Genomic DNA, 12664 nt, shown 5'->3' on the forward strand with positions numbered 1-12664 from the left:
AGCACAGCTCCCAGGAACGCGCGGGAATCCGCATCACAGACGGGCGCTGTACGCCTCAGGATTTGGACCTCCGCGGTGCTGAGCATACTGAGCGGCAGCTCTCGGCGCGTCTGGGGAGGTGTGAAAAGTAACCCAACTACGCGCCCTCAAACCACGAGGGTGGGGGAGCTCCGCAGGGACCGCCGTGCAGCCGCCCGTGCCGCGGGGCAGAGCGCAGGCTCGCTCCGGGTCCGGCTGCTCTCGTCCTTGCTGCGGGTCCCGCTCCCGCCCGACGGCCCGCAGGCGCCATTTCCCCCTCTGCCGCTCCCACGGACGCCGCCCCGCACCGCGCTCGGCGCGAGCCGCTCTGCCGCCTTCCCTCACGCCGAGCCCGCGGCCACCGCCGCCGCGGGGGAGGCCGCCGGGGGCGGGGCGGGGCATCCTCAGCCCGCCAATGGTAGCGGCCGCAGGTCGTGACGGACGAGTAGGGAGAGCAATGACCGGGGCGCCGTCGCCGGGAGACGGCCAATGAGAGTCGGGCGGGGGCGGGCGAGAGGCTCGGCTCGTCCCCGCGGCTGAAGCTGAGGGGAGGGAGCGGGCGCCGCCGCCGCCTGCTCGGGGTGAGCGGCCGCGGGCCGGGCACAGCGGGTAGCGCCGGGACGGGACGGGGAGAGCGTGCGCGCGTGCGGATAGCCGGACAGACAAACGGACGGGGAGACAGACAGACGGGGTGCCGCCATGGATCATCACTACGACCCGCAGCAGACCAACGATTACATGCAGCCGGAGGAGGACTGGGACCGGGACCTGCTCCTCGACCCGGCTTGGGAGAAGCAGCAGCGGAAGGTGCGCGGCGCGCGGGCCCCTTAGCGCGGCCGGGCGGGCAGGTGCCGAGCGGGGCCGCCCCGTAACCCCCGCCCGCCGCCCCCCCTCGGGCGGGCCGGGGCCGCAGGTGCGCCCTGGGGCGGCGGGGGGCGGCCGGGGGCCGGGAGGGGCGGCGGCGGCGGGGCGGCCGCTCCCGGGAGGCTCCGGCGGCGGGAGGGTGCCTCGCCTGCCGTTTGAATGGTGTGGGGTAGGGCAGGGCTTGCGCGGAGCTCATGTCCAAAAATGGTAACATTCGGCCCTTTTTTTTTTAAACTTGCGGGTGGTGGCGGGGAGGGAGCTCGGCGGAGTTGCAGCCTCGCTCCTTTCCCTCGTTATTTTATCCTCCCCCCCCTCCTGTAAGCCCGAAGCATCCCGCGTTAGTCCGCTCGGCAATCCCGAGCCCCGAAACGTTTCCGTCGCGGCCGCTCCGTCGGGCAGCGCTCCGGCGGCACCGTACGCGGAGCGGAGCGCGGCCGCGGCGAGGGCACCTGGGGCGAGCGCGCCCCCGCTCCTCCCCCGCGCCCGCGCTGCTCCCGGCCGTCCGGGATGCAGGTGTGCGCCCCGAGCCCCGCACCGCCCTGCTGGGGGCACGGAGCGCTCGGGAGCGCGTGAAATACTAAAGGTGTACGGTGTGCTCCTGGGAGCAAGCGGAGGGGAGGCGCTGCCGCTGAGAAGGCTCTCTTTCTCCGGCACCTCTCCTTGCCGTTCTCCAGCACGCTCCTCGGCTTTCAGACTGAGGATTTTCAGGTTCTCTTGTCTGTAGCCACCACAGCTGCTGCTGGGAAGGCTTTCCCCTGGAGCCCGATGAGTTAATTGGAGGGGAGAGCCATAGAGCGACTGTCAGCGGTTTCCTCGCTTGGGGAGACTTGCACGGTGAGGGGAGACAGTGTAAGAATGAAACATGCAAACAAGGGCGTTTAATGGAGAAAGAGCTCACGGTGCGTGAGCTTATGTTTCAGCGAAGAAGAAAGAGAAGAATGTGGTCTCCGTCGGGTTCAAGCACTGGGTGGCTCATCTGCCAACCCAGTTCTGCCCCTTTTGGGAAGGAAGTTCTTTCCAAGAAAGCTGCCTGGCCGCAGCCCGTATCTCTAGTCCTCCCCATGACCTGTATCTCCAGCTGTCCCCGTGTCTGGTCCATGCAGCCGGGAGCAGCTCGTGGAGCCCAGGTCGCGATGGGCGGTTGTTGATCGCAACCTGCAAGGGAAAATGGGTGTTGTACGGAAGGGCTTTCCCCCTTTGTGGGATGGTGAGGGCGGTGAGAGTATTTTATGTGGAGAGGGACACTGATGTGATTGTTGGAAGCAGGTGTCAAACCTTTGGTCCCAAAACACTAGTGGTACATGCCTCAAAGGCCGTGTTTTCTTTTACTTCCCTCCTTCCAGGAGATGTTCAGTCCTCTTGATCCTATCACAAGAGGGGGACAGAGAGCCACTGTATTGGGTTACTTGTGCAGAGGGGGAAAGCCAGGGGAGACTTTAAAGGTATTCACGTGTGTACTCTGAAATAATCCAAGCCACTTTCTTTTGATGGTCATCCGCTGTCAGTGAACGTGGTGGGCAGAGTGTCCTTCTCTGGCTTGTTGAACGCTGTTTCTTTTGCAGTGTGGTCACTGGGATGCTTCTCCCTTTGAAGCTGTTCTGTGGTGGATGCAAATCTGTAGCTTGATCACGGCCCATCCCTCCAGTGCCTGTGGGTAGGAAGGTGGGGTCTGGCTGGATAGCCCTTCCCTCTGAGGGGCCGCCGATGGGGCTGTTGAAGGTGCTGCTCCTCTCCTCTGAATGCAACCAAAAGCCCTGCTGGGGCCTTGGCGTTTGCCTCCTTCTGAGGATGGGGAGCTAACAGTACCCACCGGGCACACTGCAGTTTAGTAACGCTTCTTGCCAGCAAAATTAAATTGCTGCAGTAATTATGGTTACATGTTTGTTTGTGCTTGTGATGGATGGCTTACCAAAGGGAATTGTAGAGATCTGTGCCTCCCAAGTGTTCCTATTGGCTCTCTCTGGCTCAGACTTGGGCTGTTCTAGTAGGCTGATGTGTCGTAGGTTCTTCTCCATCCAAGGAACAGCTAGAGAAATTCTGAAAGCCTGCCTGTCTGAAATAAAAGAGCAGTGAGTTTCGAGAAGAAGAAAATTGCTTCGGAAGAGTACTGAGATACTGTTTTGTAAGCTTAATTCTGCTGTTTATGAATCTTGAACTTAGATGGGATTTTTCTGCCCACATAAATAGGTGTTTGGACAATAAGTTCTTAGAAATTGCTGTCCCTGTTTCAGCGCTGCCATCAATCAGGGGCCTGTATTGATGGGAGAATGCTGATGTTTCGCTGCCTGCACACAGAAGACCCACGGCTTCCCTATGAGTGAGGCTCTGTTTCCAGTCTTAAAAACAGTAGACCCCAAAGCTTCCATACGGGGAAAGAGATGTGAGGAAAGAGATGTGAGGAAATCTGTCTGTGTGGGGATTTAAGTTCTCCCAGATTATTGTAATATTATAATTTCACCGATGCCAACCAGTGAGGCGCTCTGAAACTTGGGTGCTTGGAACTGTCTGAGAGTAGGTGTATTATCTCCAAAGTGGTGGCACTTCTGGTCAGCCAGAGAGCAGATGTCTGTGGGAAGCAACTGAGCTTCGCTGCCTGTCTCAGTCCAGCCAGTCACGTCCCAGGTTGGTGAGGCCCTGCAGGCTGGGGATCGCTGCTGCTGTGCAACCCTGCCTGCCTTGTGCAGCTGGGATCAATTGAGGTTGGGAAGCAGACAGGCTGGGGATGTTGCTCAGAGAAGAATTGAATCCGGCTCTCTGTCCCTCAGCCTCATAGGCTCAGTGGAGCTCGTGGCAGGCCTCAGAAGCAGGAAGAACTGCTGATAATGTGTTTTAGTAATGTGCTCAACAGGAGCATTATGCTGCAAGGAGGATGAGTTTCTGAGCTCTCAGTAGCTTCGCTGCCTGCACTGAGGGGTGGGTACAGCAGCCTTGGCTGTCTGGAGTAGTGCTTGAAATGTGGAGGGGACAGCACAGGAGTGATACTAACGCTGCTGGGACCCACTGTCTGGGGTTTCACAGTGTGGGGGGACTCCCGGTTCTGCTGTGCACTCATTTGTTGGACTTGGCTGCTCAGGGTACACCCTGTGTAGGGTTTCTTTTAAAATCTGACCTGAAATAACATGCCCAAATTGCAGAGCTGAGGGGCAAAAATCCCCTTTAAATGCTGAATTGCTTTTTGACTTGACAGCTGCTGACTTGGCAACGTGAGTAGGAAGTAGTGTTTGTTCGCAGCATGTAGAAGACAGCCATATACGACTTCAGTGCTGTAAGGAATGGTGGGAATGCTTTTCTTTAAAATACCAGTGAAATAAACGTGCCTTGTGTCTATCCAGTGCTGCTCTGCCTCTGCAGGTTGGCGCTTCTGTGCCGATGTATCGGTAAATGATACTGTTGCTTGGCAGAGCTGAAGCATTCAGGTTTACACAGCTACTGAAGCAATGATAGCGCAGTGTTCGGGAGCACCTCTTCTGCCCTCCAGGAGTGCTAAGTATAGTTATTCTTGCAATTGCTGGAATTCCCCCAAGCAAACGACTGTTTCCCAAGCCTCTCTGTGTGAGATAGCCCGAAGATGCACATGAGTACAAAAAGCTATGGCTCTCGTGGCCCTGCTGTGCCTGCATCCAGCAGGTCTTGCTGCTCTTGTTATGATTTGAATTTTGCTGTGCTGATCGCCTCAGCATCTGGTTGTTAAGGATAGAAAATGCTCGTTAAACATAGCCCAGGTCCCTGGTGGAAACACCCCACCTCCAGGCCTGCTCGTAACAGGCTCATACCAAGTGATACGAGTGTGACTAATAGCTGACAAAACGTAGATGTTGCAGTCACTGCTTCATTTCCCCTCGGTTTGAGTGTCCTCCCTTCCAGACAGGCTGCTTGGAGAAGGGTGCCTGCATTGCTGGGCAGCTGTGGTTCTGCTGTGGGCACACGTGGAGGTGTGATACCGCACGTTGTCTGTTGCTTGCTCATGTCCCTTGCAGTCCCACCACAGCTTCAGCAGTGAAGTAAATACGTATTGTTGATGAATATACAGCTCTGGCCCCTGGGCTCCCTCTGTGCGAGTGATGCTGATCATAATAGATGGGTCATGGTGAGGAATGGACCTCTGGTCTCTGTGGAGTGTGCTGTAGGAATGCTGGTCCTGATGCACAGAGGGATTCTCCATGCCTCGTTTAGCACAGACTGATACCAGTGCGGAAGCAGAATGGCAAAATGTTTAAGGCTGCTCTCTCAGCTGCTGTTTTACAGTCATACAGGCAGGCAGTATAGGTCACCAGGTATCTGTTATTTCAGATCAAGCTTTTGCTGTTTAACGTAGGTAGCTTGTTGCCAAATACTTGCTCTTAAAACACGAAGCTCAGAAGTTGCTGTAGGGGGTCTCTGGAAATATCTGGCTCTGTAGATCAGCTGCTTTGCCCTGAGTGTGGGAGCTTCCTCCTGCTCTCTCTGATCAGGTTTCATCAGGAAGTGAGGTTTGTGGGTTTTTGACAGGAATGTTATTATTCATCGTAGCCTCCTGATGCAGGAGGGATGCAGGCTTTGCAGTGACTTACCAGCTATTCGGCATCTTGATAAGGGAAAAACTGAGGAGCAAACAGGCATGGGTTAAAAAGAAGACTGCATGTTCTTTGATCCCAAAGAGCCGCAGGTGTGAAGAGATGCTCACCAAACTGGATTGAACTGCTTGTACTCCTTATCCTCTAGGGGAGGGTGAAATACCTCAAAGGCATCCAGCTACCATCCCACTGATGTAAAATGTGTCTGTCTGAGTAACTTCTTGCTGGCCGCTTCAGGCCATGGGTTTAAATTCTTGTGCGTGTGATTTGGAGTTGAAGCCGTTGGTGCAGAGCCCTGAGGTGCTGACGTTGTTTTCCTCCTTGACCACTTGTGGTGCTGCCTGGTGTAGCTTGGGGCATCTGCTCTGCTAGCGTGCCGCAGAGACCGTCTCTGGCAGTTTTCTTGGCTGTCTGGAACTTCAGTTTTCTTGGCTGTCTAGTGAGAACTTGTCCCTTTAAAGGGAAATGGGTGCTTCTGTGTGGGGTGGCATTCCCTTGCTATGAAAATCAAGCGTAGTTGCAAGAATGTGCATCAGCGAATCTGCTGTAAGTGTTTGGCTTTCATGAGCACTTGCATCACATTCTCAGAAGCCCCAGGTGAATGCTGCCTGCTCTTAGTGATACTGAAGTGACCACCATCAATTGTAACGAGCCCCAGTTGCTCTTGCTGTAGGCATTTTGCTCTTTGCATGTAAGATGCAATTTCACAGCCCACCACATCCCATGCATTTCAAACCGGAGGAGCAGCAGCGTTTAGTCAGCCTTCCCAGCCAGGCTCTAAGCCTCTGTGCTTTTCTCTGCAGCCTCCTTGGGACCCACTTAAGACTTTGGACCAGAGTTCTTAAGGCTGGCACAAATAGAGGTGACAGAGAAGGTGAAACTTAGCATGAGGTGCAAAGGAGGACGACTGAAAGTGCTTCCAGCTGCCTGTGCATTATCACTGCTGTCTCTGACACCTCAGCCATTCCCTGGGGCACAGTTCTGCTAGCAGGGGATGGCTACGCTCCTGCTGATGGTAAGGCACGAAAAGCAGTTGCTGTGGAAAAGAAACTGGAACTCTGTCTTGGGAAACCCTGGGGAGCTGCTAAAGTACAGCAAATAGAGTGGAGTGGACTTATAATGTGTTTACCCCAGGGCTTGTTGGATATATTGCTGTGATTTCTAGTGGCATTTAGTACAGTGGTGTCAGAGAGGGAGGATGTGAAACAGAGTGTAACAGAACTTACTCTACATTTGTGTATAAAAAAAACTGATTTCTTGCCATGTGTGGCTATTAGAAATGTGATGATTACCATAAGGAGCATGCTTAGCATGACTTCTGCAAATCCTGTACTGCAGTGTAAAGGCCTCCCATCTCTCAGAACTGTAGCTGATCTCTGTTAAGGGGGAGGCATGGATGTAGTGTGCTTGGCAGCTGCTCGGTGGAAAAACTGTGATCTTAACAAGAAATCCCTCTAAAAAAAGATGACTCTGAGCCTAAGGTTTGCTCTGTTTCTGGGATATCAGGGCTGAAGAACATTACGTGGAACTTGGATCCGTTGGGTAAATTGGTGCAGAGTATGAGATAGGTTTGTCAGCAGCAGGACCTTCAGTCTGACACACATCATACCACACAGTCTGTTCCCTACATCTGCTGGACTGTCCACCACTGCATTTTGACCTCTCCTGTACCGTACATCAGTCTTGCCTGGTTCTGAACAGTCTCCCAGATCCTTGAGGCACAGCCGAGGAATTTGTGGGCCAACCCCAAAAATGCTGAAGTGAGTGAACCCAGTAGCATTAATATGATTAGTATATGAGCTAGCTTCCTGTTCTCCGCTGTCATCTTCCCTGCTGTCATTCCTCAATGCATCAGAGCAACAACTTGGCCAATAGGATGTTTGTGGTATGGCCCGCTGCCAGTTTTAACCTCTTAGCACCCTATCGGACAGTAAAGCAGAACCGTTTTGTTCCTACTTTGGTTTCCTGTCGTGTCCTTCCTGCTCAGCTGGCAATGCATGCATCCTACCGGTAAGGCCTATGTTGGGCCTTTGCAAGGCAGCCCTTGTGCCAGTGCTGCAGCTGACCTGGTACTTTCACCTGCGGTCGTTCTCTCTTCTGTGTGTGTTGCTGTTTTGGAAGCACTACAGCATGATCAAGGATGTGCAGAGTCTTTGCTGTCAGTACACTGAAACAGTTTCCAATGACAGGACTGGGTTATGCATGATTAAACAGTAAGGATTTTGGTCTCTCATTCAGATGGCTCACTGTTGTTCTATCTGCATGGACTGAAAGCCTCCTGGAAATGTGTTCATCCCTGTGGTGTGGCCTTTCCATTGCATTGGATTTGAAATTCTGCTGTGAATGGGATATGCTGGCAGGTGAAAAGGCCATGCCTTGGCTATGAACACTCACTACAGTGGACACCACTGACATGAGTCTCACTATGTCTCCTGTTGTTTGCATTGGAGCAATTTCAAGTAAGCCTTCGAATGCTCCAGATCCAGCACTTCTGCCCAGTCTTATGGGAGCAGGACAATGTGGGTAGTTTGTAGGCAGATGATGCTGCAGGGGAAACTGTAGCAACTTGTTCCTCATCCTCCTGGATGGCCTACACGGTCAGTGGGAAGGCAGGATGAATTGTACCAGCTAGCTGCTGCTTTAGCTGTTAGTTTGACTATATAGCCATCTCATAGCTGAGTGGTGCTGCTGGGTGAGGAGGGACTCAAGATAGTGAAAGAAGTTGGCCTGGAAATTTAATCTAAGCCCTCAGACCTGATGGTGGGTGGTTGTTGAGCAGAAAGGCCTGGCTCTGAGAGTCACTGCTGTCCTTCAGGGCAGCACAAACAGGCTCTGCACGCACATCCCATGCTTAGACCTCATTTTTAAGGGGACTCTTGCAAAATCTTTCATCTCTCTGCCAAGCAGCATGCTGTGGATGGGCTGTTTGTTCCATTCCTTTCATGAACCGAATGCTGGATTGCTGCTGTGCTGGAGAGTTTTCGTACAGAAAATTCATGCTTCCTTTTACAACTCTAAGGACAACTCTCCCTCCCATCCTACAGAGGTGCTGATCCATGGCCAGTTGGCAGCTGCGGAAGGACTCTGGTTTTCCATGGCCTTTGCATCAGGCAGTCAGGGCACTTGTGGCTGCTCCCTGCAGCGTATGCTGCTGAGCAGTAACTTGCTGCTGCTGTAAATGGAAGTTGTGCCGTTACATCCTTGGTCCAGGAGCTCGCCTGTAAAGGCCTCCAAGAGATGAGGCAGAGAGAGATCCATGTATGGTGTCTGCACCCAGCAAAGCACTTTCCTTCATCATGGAAAGTAACGTGCCTGCCCAGGGCTGAGCTCCCTGGCTGGGTTCCTGCGTTCTGCAGTGGCAGTTTCTTCTGCTGCACAGTGTGCTTACCTGCCATCCCCTCTGGGTATTTTAACGTAGCCCTCAGTAAATCTGCTTGGCCCCAAGAAAACTTGAAGAAACTTAAATAAATTAAAAAAAAAAAAACCTGAGTCCACAAAAAAGCAAGTAAGTGTATTTCTCAACTGAACAATGTAAAAGAAAAGGCACTTTGTTTATAGCTGCTTAGACCATGTCTGTGCCAGGTTTTATCACAACGGAAAATACTTAATTTCCGTAGGAAAATTTTGCTTGCAGCCAAAAGCAGTTGCAGCTCTTTAAATGTGTTCATGCTTCCAGGTGAGTTTCCTACATGTTTTATCTGGTTTGGGAGATGAGGAGATCTCTGAGGAGGGAGGGGAGCGTGGCAGCCCTGCTGCGGGAGTGCACCGGGCAGAAAGGTGCAGGAACACACTTGTTTGAGCCCTCGCCCTCCTTCTGGCTCTGCCTGAGGTGTTGCTGTGTAGAAGAAAGAGCATCTGTGCAGGAAGCATCACTCTTGGTTGTGCATGGCCTTACACCACCTCGCAGGCAGCAGTGTGCCTGTTCACTGTGTGCCCTCTGACAGTGCTGCTCACACGTGGCTGCTCTGTGTGGAGCAGGCTGGGTGCAGGCAGCGCAGGGGTATGTTCATCAACACACACCGGCTTGCCACCAAATGGCCAGTGCATGGAAACCTGCTGTTTCCTTGGGCTTTGTTGGGCCATTGGGGAATGCTGGCCAGAGATGAGACTATTTCCAGCTGTGGGGAGCCAAGTGTGAACTCACCCTGGGCAGGATGCCCAGCTCTGCTGTTTGTTCTTGCCAGAAATCCTCACCCTCCGGCCAGCAACACCAAACCAAGTTTCTGCCAACACTCAGCCAAAGATCTCTGCAGGGAGGAGGAGACTGAGCAGTAGGCAGGAGGGTGCTGAGGAGGCACTCGGGGTGGGTGGGCAGCACTGGGGGCGGCTGTGGGTGACACGAGAGCCTGCTCTGCCAGGGCTGGGTAGAGAGGGGAGGACAGTAGTGAGGACAGAAGGGTTCAGCTCTCATTGGGCAAGGCCCGCACATGCCTCGTATGAACTTTTAGGAACTGGAGAGATTAAGGAATTAACGTGGTCCTTCCAGCGCTGGCAAAAATGGCTAGGGAAAGGAGATTTCTAGCTGCTGTTTCTGATGAATGCTTCTGGCACCTGATACTGTGGATGTTTGCATCCGGCTGCTTGGTTGGAGCTATTGGACCTCTGCTAAAGAGTATCTAAAATGCCTGTAGTCACAGCGCTGCATACTGAAACAAAGCATCACAGGCATGGTACTGTCTCAGCAGAGCAGCATGTGCACGCCTGTCTGCAGCCTGGCTTCTGGGCCTGCTCACTTGGAGACGCTGGAGCTGGTGGAGGCAGCGAGTGAGACCGGAACTGTCTGTTCCTGTGAGCACACCTCCTGCAACACTAATAATTTTAGTGCGTCAGCCTATCGTTTAGTGACACGTTACACCATGCCTTGCAGTTGGAGCCTGTTGCAAATGGCCTGACCCAGCCAGCTCCTAATGCCTTGCATGGGTGGACTGCTGAAATCTGACAGAGGCTTTCAGCTCAGACCTTGAGCAATATTTCCCTCCTCCTCCTATAATGTCTTGTTTCTTTAAAGCTGTTAACTGGCCATAATCCAATCATTACTAATGTAATTAGTGAACTGCTTACAGTAAGTAAAACACTTGAAGCCTAATACCCTTCGCAGCTTGCAGGGCTTGGAACAACTTTTGCCTGCTGTGCTGCAAGAGGCAGTGACCACTGAAGGTCTGGGAAGGGGTGGGGTGGTGCCGGCATGAAGCTGGTGCTATGGGGTTTCTCACAGCTGGTGGGACCCCGTGCAGGTGAGCCAGCAAGCCCTCAAGGTTGCTTTGGCAGAAGCTGTGAATGCTTTGAGGCTTCTTGATCTACTGGGTCCTTGCTTAGCACCAGCTTCTTGGCTCCTTGATCTGCCCGAAGCAGCGCAGGGAGGCACGAGGCTCACTCCTGTCATGTGAGAGGAATCTGGGCTTCGCGCAGTGGTTGCCGCTGGCACGTGGTGATCTGCTGCCTCTCTGTCAGCCAGGAGCCTTCTCATCACAAGTCCTGCCAAAGAGCGTGAGGCTGCTGGCAGCAGTGGAGGTGTAATAAGCAATACTTAATGCTAGGCATTTTTTACCATGTAATAAACCAGCCTTGCAGCAGGCTCAGTGCCTCCTCCAAGGCAAAGTAAAATACCTACTTACCCAGCTGCCAGCCATCAGCCGACAGGTTCACTGGGCTCAGCAGCTGAGCAGGGGATTCATTTGTAGTATTTGGCCTGAGATAAGGTCAGAAAAATGAAGAGTCTGTTCAGTGTGAAGGCAGTGTTTAAAAACAAACAATGAAAAAATCTTGTCGTAGTTTTCATTTTTGCTTTTCAACCATCTCCTTGCTGCTTTTCTGGGCTTTGTTCCTGCCTGGTGTTGGGGAGTTGAGGTGCGACGAGATCTCAATCTGCATCCTGGCTCTCAGCAGGTGAAAAGAACTGAGAAAAAAACCTCTGTGAGTTCATGTTGTCCGCCATGGATTTAGTTTGGGAGGGTAACATAGGTAACATTGGAGTTAGAAAGTTTTCTTCCTGAGTTTCAGGTGGCAAAGACAGAGGTATTCTCACCCCTCTAGATCTTGTGCATGCTGTCAACCTCTGGTGCTGCTGTCTGTGTACCTGCCTCACTGCCCCAGGAGTCTGCTGTTGTCACTGTGTTGTGGAATACTGATCTCATGCTTGTTGCCATGTGCTCAGGAAGGTGAGGAGCCCAGAGACCTGTGGGTTGGACCTCAGGGTTGTGTCGCTGGCTGCTGGCCTGAGCAGCGGTCTGCCTCCTTGTACTCCTGCCTCTGTGTCTGCATCTTCCTCCCATCGATTGCTGTGCTTGCTGGTAGCCTGTAAGGTATCTGAGGAAAGGGCTGTTTCTTTGCCCTCCTGTAGCTTGCACTGCAGATCTCTAGTCACTGAGCGTGGCTCCCAGACACTGCAAGGCTGTGAGCACTGACGAGATAAGAATGGATTTTAAATGTTTTCCTAAAGCCACTTACACCAGTAATGCAAATAAATGTTGCTTCTCTGTTTGTGATACTTGCTTACAACAACTCTCTTCACTCAAATGAAAAAAATATTCTCTATTCCTTCTTCTGTTCTAGCACCATGCACTTGATTTTCTATCTGGTTTAGGTGCTGCCTTGAACTCTATTGGCATGCCCTGCTTGAGCACTTCCCACTTCTCTTCAGGGGGAGATCTAGTAATAGACCACCTGAGAGTTGCACTTCTGTATTTGTTGTCTTTGGTTCCACATGTCTGCTGCTTTCTGTGTGTCACTCCAAAATTGCAAGTGGAGATGTGCCTCTCTCCATACCCTTCCAACCCATCTAGGTTGTACGGTAGTATGCTGTAGCAAGCTGCTGGTGTGGTGTAGCCATAGAGCATACATTGAATGCACAGAAGCATACAGTTTTCATTAAGTTTTGCATTGAGTTTAAAGCCTCATGTGGTATTCCTTCACATCTCTTTTTCTCTCTCAGTCCGAAATACTCCCTTCTCCTCTGCTCCCTCCCTTTCATTGCCCCACCTTAATTAACAGGAGCTGGGAAGGGAAATCTGGTTTTTTTTTTTGCCTTACTCTGACATTTTACTGAGAGACACTTAATGCTTTAGGTTGAAGATTGTTGTTCTGCTTAGGTAGGTTGCTGACTTTCATGGTCTGATAAATTAACAAAATTATATGGTATTGGGAGGCACTTCTGAAACTGTTTTTGTTAATAAGTTTTTTATAGTTATCTTCATCTCCTTCATGTAGAGAGTAATTTAGTGGTTTCATTT

At 52.3% G+C, this 12664-nt stretch overlaps 1 protein-coding gene across 6 annotated transcripts in view; it reads left to right on the plus strand.

The window, feature by feature from the left end:
- Window positions 1-564: 564 nt before the first annotated feature.
- Window positions 565-12664, plus strand: part of ACTN1 (actinin, alpha 1) — an 81658-nt gene continuing 69558 nt past the window's right edge. For 4 of the 6 annotated variants that reach the window (XM_015287257.4, XM_015287258.4, NM_204127.2 and 1 more), the window contains exon 1: window positions 565-825. In XM_015287257.4, the coding sequence (XP_015142743.1) occupies window positions 718-825 (108 nt within the window). In that variant the 5' untranslated portion in view covers window positions 565-717. Of the gene's footprint in view, window positions 826-1021; window positions 1090-12664 lie in introns of those variants that run through there. The other 2 variants (XM_046941335.1, XM_046941336.1) reach the window with 1 other exon arrangement.

Source organism: Gallus gallus, chromosome 5 (assembly GCF_016699485.2).
Source record: "Gallus gallus isolate bGalGal1 chromosome 5, bGalGal1.mat.broiler.GRCg7b, whole genome shotgun sequence".
NCBI lineage: Eukaryota > Metazoa > Chordata > Aves > Galliformes > Phasianidae > Gallus > Gallus gallus.